This window comes from Onychomys torridus, chromosome 21 (assembly GCF_903995425.1).
Source record: "Onychomys torridus chromosome 21, mOncTor1.1, whole genome shotgun sequence".
NCBI lineage: Eukaryota > Metazoa > Chordata > Mammalia > Rodentia > Cricetidae > Onychomys > Onychomys torridus.
The window spans coordinates 46,047,818-46,061,208 of NC_050463.1; the positions used below are offsets into that span (position 1 = coordinate 46,047,818).

At 51.0% G+C, this 13,391-nt stretch overlaps 1 protein-coding gene across 8 annotated transcripts in view; it reads right to left on the reverse strand.

Moving 5' to 3' along the window:
• Nucleotides 1-13,391, reverse strand: part of Lpin1 (lipin 1) — a 76,776-nt gene that overhangs the window by 26,454 nt on the left and 36,931 nt on the right. For 4 of the 8 annotated variants that reach the window (XM_036170742.1, XM_036170747.1, XM_036170745.1 and 1 more), the window contains exons 5-11: nt 12,408-12,533; nt 9,233-9,340; nt 6,834-6,963; nt 4,704-5,010; nt 3,863-3,956; nt 2,900-3,090; nt 865-958 (exon numbers count right to left, since the gene is read on the reverse strand). In XM_036170742.1, the coding sequence (XP_036026635.1) occupies nt 865-958; nt 2,900-3,090; nt 3,863-3,956; nt 4,704-5,010; nt 6,834-6,963; nt 9,233-9,340; nt 12,408-12,533 (1,050 nt within the window). The remainder of the gene's footprint in view (nt 1-864; nt 959-2,899; nt 3,091-3,862; nt 3,957-4,703; nt 5,011-6,833; nt 6,964-9,232; nt 9,341-12,407; nt 12,534-13,391) is intronic. The other 4 variants (XM_036170744.1, XM_036170748.1, XM_036170750.1 and 1 more) reach the window with 2 other exon arrangements.

Here is a 13,391-nt window from a genome sequence, read left to right on the forward strand (position 1 = left end):
CAGTGCCTGCCATCATGAAAACATAAGAAACTGCTGGGCAGTAGTGGAGCACGCCTTTAATCCCAGCACTCGGGAGGCAGAGGCAGGTGGATCTCTGTGAGTTCGAGGCCAGCCTGGTCTACAAAGCTAGTCCAGGACAGGCTCCAAAGCTACAGAGAAACCCTGTCTCAAAAAAACAAACAAAAAAAAAAAAAAGCTTAAGAAACCAGTTCCAGATCCCCAGCACCCACACGGGAAAGCCAGGCCTGATGGCACAGACCTATAGTCTAGTACTGGGGAGGTGAAGACAGGAGGATACCTAGAGCTTGCCTGCCTACCAATTAAGCCAAACCAGCAAATTCCAGGTGGAGTAGGACACCCTGTCTCCAAAACTAAGGTAGAAGGCCAGGCAATGTAGGAAATGCCTTTAATCCCAGCCACTAGAGAGGTAGAGACAGGCAGATCTCAGTGAGTTTGAAGCCAACATGTTCTACATAGTTCCAGGACAGCCAGGGCTGCACAGGAAGACCCCACCTCAAAAAGCCAAACCAAACCAAACCAAACAACAACAACAAAAATACAAAAGGTAGAGTGATCAAAGACAATGTGGACCTCTGGCCTCCACATGCATACATACACACATGCATACACACCATGTACCCACACCTCACATGTACACTTACACTGAACACACACACACACACACACACACACACACACACACACTCAAGACTCTTAATGATCTCAGTCTAGCAGCTGCATGGGAACATAGGGACATGGAATTTTACAAATAAAAAAAGACAGTAATTAAGTTCAAAAAGACTTCATTAAGGCTCGACAGGAACACCACCGTTCCACACCAAAGGGCTGCCAGCAGGAACTTACTTATTACCAATCTTGACCACGAGGTTGGGGTCATCGATGATAGCGGGGTTGTCGGCAAACTGCTGATACGACACAGCTTGTTCCAAAAATGCATCTGTGGCAGCAGCCGTAGGACAGAGGGGGAAAAAATCACAGAGTGTGTTTTTTAAAGAAACAGACCAGTTTCAGCTTGCTCAGTCTTGTGTGTTTGTCTGAGAGTTTACAAACTACAGTTCATCAGGCAGTCCTGCAAATCCTACAAAATGCCTTGTAAAGAGGGAGCTTGAGCTTGGCTTGTTGTTGTTGTTGGGGTTTTTGCTGCTGTTCTTTTCTTTTTTGCAGGCTGGGGTGGGGTTGGATTCTCTTAAGACATCAACAAATGTGAGGGGTAGGGCATGGAGTCTGCATGCAGAAGCAGAGTCACGTTTACCAGGGACACCAGCCTGAGTCACTTGTGTTGCTGAGGCCTGAGACAAAAGACTGGACTCAAACCTCAGTGATCTCCCCACTAGCATAAGCATGATGCCCATGGCCACTTTCCGGGGTCCTGAAGATGGGAGAGGACGGCAGTCAGCATCCTGCCCAAAGTGAGGGCTTCATCGGCATTGGCAGCTGCAATGCCGGTTACCGACATATCTACGCAGGGGGTGGAAGCCAGGTGGGGCATGGCCGGTTGCTGACCATGCTCATCCTCGATCCCCTCATCTTGGAGAGGGCAGCCTCACCCAGCTCAGCGCAGGCCTTCCAGGCAGGAAGGCTGTAGGGTCAGAAGGCCCCATCCTCAGCCCTGGACCAGAGATGAGGTCTCTGGCCAATGACACTGACTTCCCTCAGCTTCCCGACTCAGCTGGGCCATGCAGTGGCCTCGGACTGGAGCTCACTGACCCCAATCCATACACACTGGTGAATCCTAAAGTTCTAGGTGGAACCAAGACCCAGAAGACAGCAGACCAAGAGGATCACCCCTGTCAGGGAGAAAAGTACCCCTTGGCCTCCAGAGGAATCCTCAGAATCCTAATGGAGGCCCAAAGTCCTCTCTAGAGCCTCCAGCCACATCTGAGACACAAGACCACTGCCACCCACTGTGCACATACAGGGAGGGAATGTCCATAAGTTACCAGCCTCCCAACATCTCTAGCGGTGAAGGAGCAAGCTGCCTCATCACAGCTCAGGAATATAACAGACCCAAGTGGTCAGAGCTGTGGTCTTAGAGGATACCAAGGACAAAAAGAACGAGCTGCCAGGAAGGGCTGGTGACACCCAGGCCGGAGTAAGAGGACCCAGTCTGTGCATAAGGATCTGCGAAGCCTAGGAGGGACTTCACCATGGTCACTGGAGCAGGAAGAGGAAGAAGTGTGGTCACTAAGAGCATGACCACCTCCTGCTAGGAACGGATAAAGCCGTGGTGGAGAGGGGGGGAGGGACGGAGGGATATTAGGTCTGGTTCAAGAATTCAACAGCCAATAGCTGCTGCTCCACCAGCGAGGGTTCTGAGGCATGACTCGCCATGGACCCATCACTTTCCAGTACGGCACATGGCTATGTGTAAGTCACCAAGGCCTACCAGCATGGCAGCTTCTGGAACCCAGTGGGGAAACATTTCCAGAATCCCCCAAACTGGCTCAACCTGCCTTCCCTCCTCTACAAGCCCTGGATTTCACACACACACACACACCCAATGCTCTGTTACAGGAAGACTGATGTGCCTAGTCTCCCACCCCCCATCTCCACCCCCGCAACCCCTGCCGGGGTCCCACCCCACTCCCCACACCTGCAGGCTCACGGTGAACATTTTTCAGGGCTGGCCCTGGGCACGGGGACACTCAATTGTGCTCAACGATCACCTCTGAAGATAAGTGCCCCCAACAGCCTTCTTGCTGCCTGAAGACCCTTGCACCCTGTCCTTGCACTGTGAGGACAGCCAACTGCAACAGTGAACCTCTGCCCTCTCACCCACCACAAACAGGAACTAGAGAACGGATCCAAGATGCCTCAGCTCCCGACCCTTCTGACCAGCGGCCACTAGAGGGTGCTGTCCCATGCAGCCTAGTAGTACCTTTGGTGATGTCTCTGTGGTCGCTGAGGCCACCGCAGAGGGAGATGGCAATGGAGGGCAGGTCCCTCAGACCATCCGAGGTGCTCTCCACACCGCTGTCGATGCCCGAACTGCCCACAGACTGTGGGGACTGGTTGGCTGACCGGGCTCCATTGTCGCAGGCTTGTTTGGGGAGCCCCGCAGGATCACCACTGAAAGGAGGGGAGAGAGAAGCTGCTCTGAGCACCCTGCTGTCATCACCTCTACTGTTCTATTAAATGACCCTCCAGAAAGCCGCACCACCTCAGAGAAGCAACTCTGTCACCTCGGGGCAGCTTTGCCATCAAAACATCGGTACAGGCAGCAAGGTCACGTGATCCACCTCAGGCAGGCCTGTCACAGTCTCCTGCGACACTCCAAACCCATCGGAAGTAAACCTCAGAGAGACTGTGTGCCTGGGAAGACACTGCTACCCCCTTGGCCCTCCCTGTATCTCAAGGGAGCTAAGGCTGCACCCCCCAGGACTGAATGTGAATCCCTCCAGGGAGGACCATACAAAGGGCTCTCTCACTGGGATCGCGGGTCACTGATAGCCATGAGCCCACATTCCTATAAAGAGGGTAGAGGACAGTCGCCTGTCTGTCCATCCACCTCAGCCTCCCAACCCCTAACCCCCCTCCACCCACCCCCACACACACACGCAGAGTCTCACGCAGCACACAGAGCCCAGGCTGTGCCCAGGTTAAGTGTGAGCCCTCAATGTCCCTGCTTCCTCTCTGATGGGCCAAGGCAAAATGGGCTCCTCTCAGACTGCAGAAAATGTTATCAAGGCCAGATGTGATGGCTCAACCCTGCAATCCCAGCAACCAACTGAGAAGCTGAGGCAGGGGGACCACCACCAATTCAAGGGTACCCTAGACTACATAGTGGGACCCTATCTCACAAACCAAAACAAAGTAGTCTGAGTAATGAAAGGATTTTTACTTCTTGGGGAAATACAGGGCTGCCACTTCGGGGTCCATGTCTGTGAGGTCATCCAGATAAACGCCATCAGCTCCCAGGTGTCGACTCCGCTTATCTGAAAGAGTAAATGGAGTGGGTCAGAAACCAACTCACAAGTAGCCATCTCCGGGAAGAGCATCTGAGCCCAAAGTGCAGATCTGCTCCCCGGTGGCATGGCTGCCCCTGGCCCAAGAGCCACACAGTGAGAAGCCGGCAAGCACATCACTGCAGAACTAGCAGGCTCGGGCACTCCCTTCCTCCTGGCCCAGAGGAAATCAAGCACTTAGCCTCAGCCCTCATCCGCAGAGGACCTGACAGGTTCAAAGCCCTCCACACTGAAGCTATGATTCCCATAATTACTGGCTGTGGATGACAAATCCTTTCCTGAATACTTCCCTGCTGACACTCTAAGGCACAGTACCCTGACAGCTGCATGAGTCCCTGTGCGCCATGCCCATGGACTTCCTCTCTGCTAAGAACTGTGTGGCTGGTTCACACAGACCCAGAGTGTTCACACCAAGCTATCTGGCTAGCCAGGGCGGGCTCAGCATCATCACTTGTCAGCATGGATGGTGAGCTGATAGGGCTACGCTGTCACTGACATGGTCAGGGAAACATAGAAAGATCTCTAACAATGCTAAACGTGTCTGGCCCCACACTAGACAAGGGACACGCAATCTCCTCACTTGGCAAAAGAGCACAGATTAAAGATTCAACACAATGGATGCCATGGATGTGGGTCTTCTTTGCATGAAGCTGCAGTGTCTGTGGTGTGAGCAGCGTGCCTGGCGGTGAGCAGGGAGCCCCAGGCTCAGCCCCATACCTTTCTTCCTGGACGGGGAGTCTGTCTTGCTTGCTGCCTGTGCTGTGCAGGCAGCTGGGGGCTTCAGCTCTTCGGCCACGGGTAAAGGTGGGGCCGCGGCTCCTAAGGCCTCAAGATCCTCCTCATTCTCAAACTGCATTTCCGTCTGAGCCTTGCTCTGCTGTACCAGCGGCCCCTGGGCCAGGGTCGGTGACTGGTCACTAAAAGTGTCTGAAGACTCACTATGGATGGCCTGGAAGTGGATTTTATCAGGGATCTTCCGGCTCCCTAAGGGACTGGAGTCCTTCATCTTGTGTGGAGAAGAAGTCTAGAAGAGAGAAGGGAGTGTTAAAAGCCAGGCAAAGAGCAAAGCCGAGGTCAGTCAAGGATCTGTGGCAGACTCGTCAATCCCAGGGACTGCCTGATGAGCCCCACGCCTGCCTAGAGAAGCCAAGAGCAGCAAACGTGCTTCCAGAGAAAACACCACAGCCCTGGTATCCTACTTCACCCATGGCAAAAGCTGCACCAAACACACCCTGTCCCGGTTCTTCCCCTACGTTGCCAAGACTGGAGGAGACAGCATGGCATTGTGGGAGCTGTGGATACTTAGGGTCCAGAATCAAAGGCATTGTGGGAGCTGTGGACACTCAGGGTCCAGAATCAAAGGCATTGTGGGAGCTGTAGACACTCAGGGTCCAGAATCAAAGGCATTGTGGGAGCTGTGGACACTCAGGGTCCGGAATCAAAGGCATTGTGGGAGCTGTGGATACTCAGGGTCCGGAATCAAAGGCATTGTGGGAGCTGTGGATACTCAGGGTCCGGAATCAAAGGCATTGTGGGAGCTGTGGATACTCAGGGTCCAGAATCAAAGGCATTGTGGGAGCTGTGGATACTCAGGGTCCGGAATCAAAGGCATTGTGAGAGTGTGGACACTCAGGGTCCAGAATCAAAGGCATTGTGGGAGCTGTGGACACTCAGGGTCCGGAATCAAAGGCACTGTGAGAGTGTGGACACTCAGGGTCCAGAATCAAAGGCATTGTGGGAGCTGTGGATACTCAGGGTCCGGAATCAGAGGCATTGTGGGAGCTGTGGACACTCAGGGTCCGGAATCAAAGGCATTGTGGGAGCTGTGGACACCATGGCTGGCTGTGACAACTCCGACACATCTAACTCACGTGCACCTTCACCAGGCCATGCCTGCTGTGCTGAGGAGCACCCCGCCCCCACCCCATGCTCGCCATCTCCCAGGAGCTCTGTGCAGTCCCTGCAGCTCTTTGGTCTCCCTATTTTCCTCATTCTCCTCCGAGTCTAGGCACACCTCAGTTACATTTACGGCTACGAGTACAAATTACATATGCACAAGGAAGGAAAAAGGAACCGCGCCAAGGAGGCGTGAGAGAAGCGGCGAGGTGAGTGAGCGTCAGGCCCCAAGTCCAGCAGCCCCAGGGCGCTCAGCAGAACGGGAAGGAAACTTCACGGTGGGCTTCTCTACAGCAGTGAGAATAAACGCATCCCGGGGCACCCCGCAAAAGCAGCCCCTGTGCCTACAGGACAAGCAGGTGGCAGTCAGTGTGGGCGGCCACTGAAAGGGGAAGGCTCTCCATGCTGCTGGCCACCCACAGCCTCGCTGGGACCTGGGATCGGGCTAATAAACACACACACAGTGTGAAAATACAGAGTCGCATACTTCAGACCTGTATCTCTCTAGATACGTGTATCTGATTTCAATAAAGTTTCTCCCCGAAACCGCAACTCAAGAGGCCTGGTGGTGACGGGAAATTTACCACACAGGGGTCTGCAGTCACAGAAAGTGTAGGCAAACAAAAGCTGGCACATACCGGCAGGCCCCTCCCTATCTGATATCCCTGGGTCCCTCACAAATGAAGACAGGTCACAGGAGGTTCGAGGTCTGCAGTTAGAGCCACCTAGCCACAAGTGACTGGTCCGCACTTGGACATGCAGTCGTGATCCACAGTCTAAGTTCACATCATGCAAACACACACACACACACACACACACACACACACACACACACACACACACGTTCACTGAGTCACGGCTGGGGTACTAACTCCACACAGCTGGATCCACACAGCTGGAGCTAACTCGGAAACCCTCAGCGGACCGCAGGACTGAGACGAGAAGGCTCACCTTTGCAGCCTGCGGCAACTCGCCCCAAAGCCAGAGCATTTCCAGGTTACTCTTCGGTGTCGACCTGTCCGCCGACTTACTCACCAACTCAGAATCGCTCTTTGGTGTTGAGGGGCGGGAGCCTGAAGGGCTTAAGAAAACACAAAGCCGTCGTTTGAGGGAGAAAAGAAAAACCTTTGTTTTTGTCCCACTGTCCTGGTTCTAGCAACCCAGAAAACAGAGCTCTGCTGCCATCCCCTTGTGACAATCCCTCCTTTGGCCACCAGAGGGCAGTGTGCACCACCACCCCCAACCAGGCGGCCAGCCTTGGAGCCAAATTAAGAAACAGGAGCTATCATTTGGGGGAGCAGGGGGATAGAGTCAGAACTTGAAACTCTCCGAGAACTAATTAAAAAAGGAGAAGGGGAGGAGGAGGAAGAATCAGAGAGGCAAAGAGACAGGAAGGCGGGGGAGGGGCTCTGGTACAAACTGCTGTCCTGTCCAGTCCCTGCGCTCCCATTTTCCTATCAAGCATCTCAGCTTTCAGAGGCGTGCAGAAGGTCCTGGCAGGTGACCCTGTATCCCAGGTAAACATTGGCTTTAAGAACAGGGAAAACACCTGGTTGCCAACTTCATCACACTGGATCATGAGGCTGCCATCTCCAGGAATGCATCAGAATTGGCTTTTTGCCAAGCCACCACATCTAAGTGATGGTGATACATCTCACCTCCACATTGCACATTTTTACTTCTAACACTAGAACCAAGTCCTGTGTCCATTCAGTCAACTGAGGTCCACCTTCTCAGACACTGAGCTGAGAGGCGGTTTCCTTTCTTGGTATTCTCACACCACTTCCTCAAGAGGAACACAGCAGCCTTTTTACAGAAGCAGGAAACGGCCTCTCCACAGACCCTATCTGTGTCCATCCATCGCCCTCCCCCAACTGCACTGAGTCTTGCTTATCTAAGTCAGCTTCCACCTCCAACTCAAGATGGCGTTTCCTGTTGGCACAAGTGGAGACCGCTTGGTAGTGCACACAAAATCATGGCCATGTGTAACTAGCCTGGCCCTGACGCTTCCTAGAAGCCAGACTATGGGCTATTTGAACCTCATTTCATAGTGATGTACAGAATTCCTTTCCTTTGGCGCCTGCTGACCACCGATCTTTCCAAAGAAAGCATAGTGCCATAGGGCAACCTTCATGTTCTAGCCCTGTCTGTAGGGAGGAGGCTCCTGGTACACCATACTGTGAGAAGTTCTACAATGGAACCCTACCACACCACACACACACACACACACACACACACACACACACACACACACACAACAATAAAAGCAGTTTTAAACCACCAGACACGGCAGCACACATCTTTAACCCCAGTATTCAAAAGATCTCTTTGAATTCTAAGTCAGCCTGGTCTACAAAGCAAGGTCTAGGTGAGCCAGGGCTGTATTAGTGAGATCCTGTTTCAAGACAAACAAAATCCATGGGGCTTTTTGGGGGCAGGGGAAGGAATCAATAAATGTAATTGTGAAATTAAATTTTAAATTTTAAATCAAATGAAGTTGTAAAAGTTATGTTTCCCAGACAGAAATTAATCAATGCTCACTTTGGTAATAAAGTTTCAAAAGTAGACGAGGAAGTTTCAAAAGTAGATAAGCAAATACTGGGGAACCAGAGGAGCAATCTCAGACACCTGATCCTAATAAAAACCCACACCCTAAGACACTTCCTATGCACTCTTCTAAATTCCGTTCTAGAAATGCTGGGAAGAGTGTCTGAATCCATTATACAGACGGCCTAATAGGCTGTTTAAATATTTATAGTAAGTGGTTTGACTTCTCTACTAAAGTGGCATTCTAAAAATAGCTTGTAGACTTGTCTGTCAATATGACCCACACAGGAAAGGCTGCACCTCAGGCCCAAGTTCCTTGTCCTGGTTTTCAAGGCCACCCGGAGAGTCAGGCAGCAGGATGGGAGAGACCAGTAGAGGGTTTTAAGCAAGTCGCTTTGGGACTCAGCAGCACATGCTGCTCTTCCAGAGGACCCAGCTTAAATCCCCAGCACCCACAAGGCAGCTCACAATCCCTTGTAACGCTAGTTCCAGGGGATCCATCGCCCTCTTCTGGCCTCCTTGGACACTGCATGCATGTGGTGCATGAACTGCATGCGGGTGCACGTTCACACCCATGAAAGTAAATAATCTTTAAAATAAACTAGACGAGTCTGATCGCCCACTTACAGCTTACAATGAAAGGAGGGAGGTATTGTTCATAAGTAAGTTGGTTAGTGAGTAAACCTGATTTTGAGTGTTAGAGCGACATTTCTGTTTCATATCTGTCAGTGAGTTTCTTCACAAGTCACTGGGTTAAGGTACGACACAGAGGTTAGATGACACGTCTGTAAGAACTGGTCTACCTTTCCGGAGGACGGAAGTGGGAAGGCTGTGGAGGGTAAGAGCTAGAAAGAACTCCCTCGGCCACCACCGCGAGGTGAGGGGGAGTCCTCTGGCAATCTACCAGGCTGCTGGAGGCAGGAAAGACCACAAGGAAAAGAAAGAAGAAAAAAAAACACAGGTCAGTTCAATGCAATGTCCCATCGCCGCCGCATCAGCTGCTCTCGGCAATAACAATTCTAAGAAGGGAGACATTTGGCTGTTAAACAGCAAAATGTGAGTCTGCTGAAATCAGCAGGCATCAACACAAACTGTCTTTGAGACAGCTCTGTTACCCAGGCTGGCCTCAAACTGGCTATGTGGCTGAGGATGGCCTTGAACTCCTGTTCCCGAGTGCTGTGGTTACAGGCATGGACCACTATGCCTGGTTTTATCTGTGATGGGGAGCAGAGCCAGGACTTCACTATGCTAGGCAAGCACTCCGCTAACCCGAGCTACTGCCCCAGCCATTGGCATCACTATCTGGGCCACAAAGACGGGAAGCTGCCAAAAGATCCATTGGCTTCCCATTTCATCCTGTGCCCTTGGCCAAGACAAGATGGCCCGTGTCTGGTTGAAGCTGGGTGCTGAACCAAACTACGAGATCTGAAGACTTGAACGTGGGTTCTGTCTATTGTCTCCTCAATAAAAACACATCATTCTGAGTGTGGGCGTAAGTGTCTATGTAACCCAATGTGTAATCCATTTGACAACAGTCACACACTCTGATGCCATCAGTATCCTGGACTCGGGAAGCAAACAAGACAGACAGACAGACACAGTTTGTGCTGTTTGAAAACCTTCCTTTTTCATTCTTCAGCCTAACGAATAGGTTTTTCAATTGATGAGCAGTTTCTAAATACCCTGCATTGTTTTCTTCCTAAATCACTAGGTTTCCTCTTTGTAGGGGTCTTCTCCCCTGAACCAGGACAAGGACACATGAGGTTCCAGGCATCTTAGGGATGTCCTGTCCTGTACAGTGAGCCACTGCTCATGGGCAGCCATGAAACTGACATGCTCCAGGTACAAAGAATGAGTCACTGACCTTAAAGACTTACTATAAACATCCTGTTAATGGTTTTGTTTTTGTTTGTTTAGGGTTGCTTTGTTTTGTTTTGTTTTGTGAGACAGAGTTTCTCTGTATAGACCTGGCTGTCCTGGAACTCATTCTGTGGAGCAGTCGAGCCTCGAACTCACAGAGATCCTCCTGCCCCAGCCTCCTGAGTGCCGGAATTTGTGCACCAGCACCACCCAGCTTGAAAGATTTTGTTAATGTTTTTAAGTGGATTATTCTACAAAATATGGGGCAAATAAAATCTACTTTTGAAATTATTTTCATGTTTTTATGAAGGTTTATTTTATCTGTGTGTGTGGTGTGTGTGTGTGTGTGTGTGTGTGTGTGTGTGTGTGTGTGTGTAGGTGTCCACAGAGACCAGAAGGCATAGGATCCCTGAAGCAGGAGCTACAGGAAGTTGTGAAGCACGCACAGTGTGTTCTGGGAACCAAACTCAGGACCTCTGGAAGAACAAGAAGTGTTCTTCACCTCTGAGCCATCTCTCTGGCCCCAATTACACCAATTCAAAAAACTAACAATCTTTTAAGTACATGTGGTGGTTAAGTGTTAACTGCCAGCTTATCAGAATCTATAATGACCTGGGAGATGGCCCCTGGACATGATGTGGAGGATTATTTTGATTTGGTTAATTGGGATGGGAAGACTCGCCTACTGTGGGCAGCACTGTTCCCTGTGGGATCCTGGACTCTGATTGGAGAGAGGGGGCTGAGTAATGGCATCCATTCATCTCTCCCTGCTTCCCAATGGTGGATGTCACATGACCTCAAGCCTCAAGCTTTGCCTTGACATCTCTGTTATCACAGACCAGACCCTTGAACTGTGAACCAAAATGAACTGTCTTCTCCTTAAATTTCTTTTGTCGGGGTATTTTATGAGAGCAAAAGGAAAAGAAATTAAAACAGCATGTCTAGCAGAAAATGTTTAAACTACATCATGTAGCTAGGCATCAGGTACCTAACGGAAGGGCTGATCTAGAAGCAGGCAGACCCCTATTCTTGGTAAGCCAGCACTTCCTGTCAGTCCGAGCTGGAATCAGGTATGGGGCACATTCCACCTAGGCCCCACTGCTGACTGCTGCTGTCTGGTTCTCATGATGATGCTAGGCAAACTGGAACCAACGGGGTTGCTTTGACAAGGCTGGCAGCCCATGTCACAGTCCCAGGGTGCCCCCACTTCCATTCTAAACTACAAGTGAGCCTACAGCATCAGGAAGAACAGCCCAAGGACGCCACAGCCATTGCCTCTCGGCCTCTTTGTGACTCTCTCCACATCCCCGAGCATCCTGAGCAGGTTAACCACCTGTCTGCCACCCGCCATAGCAGTCAAAGCTACAAACCACTATCATGCCCAGGGTTTGTCTGCCACCCAAGAACCAACCAGTTTTCACCCTAGCAAGGGTGAGCCTGTCCCATGGTGAACACGGGACTTAGATCCACATCCTTGCCAGGTTCTGGGCAGAACCACTCGGCAGGCCGTCCTGCTCTCAAAGGTCCCATGGCTCTGAAAGCTTCTGGAGTCTAGGGAAGGGCACTTGTGCTCTGTGTGCAGCTGCAGCTCGGTTCTCAGGTTCACGGGGGCACAGCAGGACAAGTGGAAAGGGCATTTCAGGGAAGCCTGCGGTCCTGACCCAGCAGTGTGGATTAGCTGTAGGCCGGCAAGCCCTCGACAGTCCTTGGCGACGTCAGAGGCTCCCTGCTGCAATGTCCCTACATTTGAACTTCACATCAAGGCTAAGGCCCACAGCCAGGTTGGCCATGCTGCCCTCCCCTGCCGCCAATGGGCACCGGGTAATTCAGCAGGGTTTGTTTTTCTCCTGTATGCCTCCCCCACAGAACTTTGCAAACATGTCTTCAGACGGAGTCTAAATTCAAGTCTGAGATTTGCTCACCTTCCATATTTAATCCTAATCTGTACCTCCCCCCGCCACACACACACACACACACACACACACACACACACACACACACACACTGGAGATATTCTGATCCTAATTATTTTCAGTTTTAATTTCTAATTCACTCTTTTCTTACACATGTCTCCTATACCTGACTTCTAAGTCCTCTGGACCAGAAAAGGCAACTTACCTGGGGCTGGGGGACCACTCTCTGTCGGAATTGGGGTATGATGCTGACTGGGGGTACGGTGATATTGAGAGGAGGTTCTCCTTGGGAATATCGTCTTGGAATGGTGGTACATCATTAGGAAGAGTTCTGGGGAGATTTTAAAAGAAAGTGAAAAAACTACCAAGGGCAGATCCATAATAAAATGACGTTTCTTCTTGATTACATCTAAGGGCTTCATTAATCAGCATGACCCCTGTCACACTCAGGCACATTCTAGAAAGGGAAGATGGAAAAGGTAAAATGTCAGCACATATAAACGTGTGTTTGTGCATCTGCCTTGGGTGGACTGTAAACCTATAATGATTTCACCAGAGCATGAACATGATGAGCAGACCAGTGAAGTACCACTGATCTTCAAACATGTGTGTGCATACGTGCGTGCGTGCGTGCGTGCGTGCGTGCGTGCGTGCGTGTATGTGTGTGTGTGTGTGTGTTGCTGGGGATGGAACCCAGGACTCACAGTAGACAAGCACTCTTACCACTGAGCTAACTGAGCTATTACCTAGTTTGCATATTTAAAGATAGAGTCTCCCTAAGTCACCCAGGCTGGCGATCCTCCTGCCTCAGTCTCCCCAGTTCTGGGCTTCCTGGTGTGTGCTAGCACACCTATAGCATCTTTCTGTCACCTTTCACATTCCCCTCACCAGAGTCTGAGAGGCAGGCCAACTGGAACTGGGTCCAGCTGTTCCAGAACATTCCCATATACAGGCGGAGTGCCATTTAAATAAATAAGCCCATACAGAACATGTCTTATGTCTAGCCAGAAAAATACATGGCATCAATCATGTCTCTCTCTGAACTGAACATGTAAAACTCCCTAGCCTCAGATGGGAGAGCAGACATCACAACACACGGTTCACAATCCCACTCCGACAGCCATCCGTCTGTACTTCTGACGCTCCTGAAGGACCTGTGGCCAGTCTGGAACGGAAAGCTGCAAAGGAA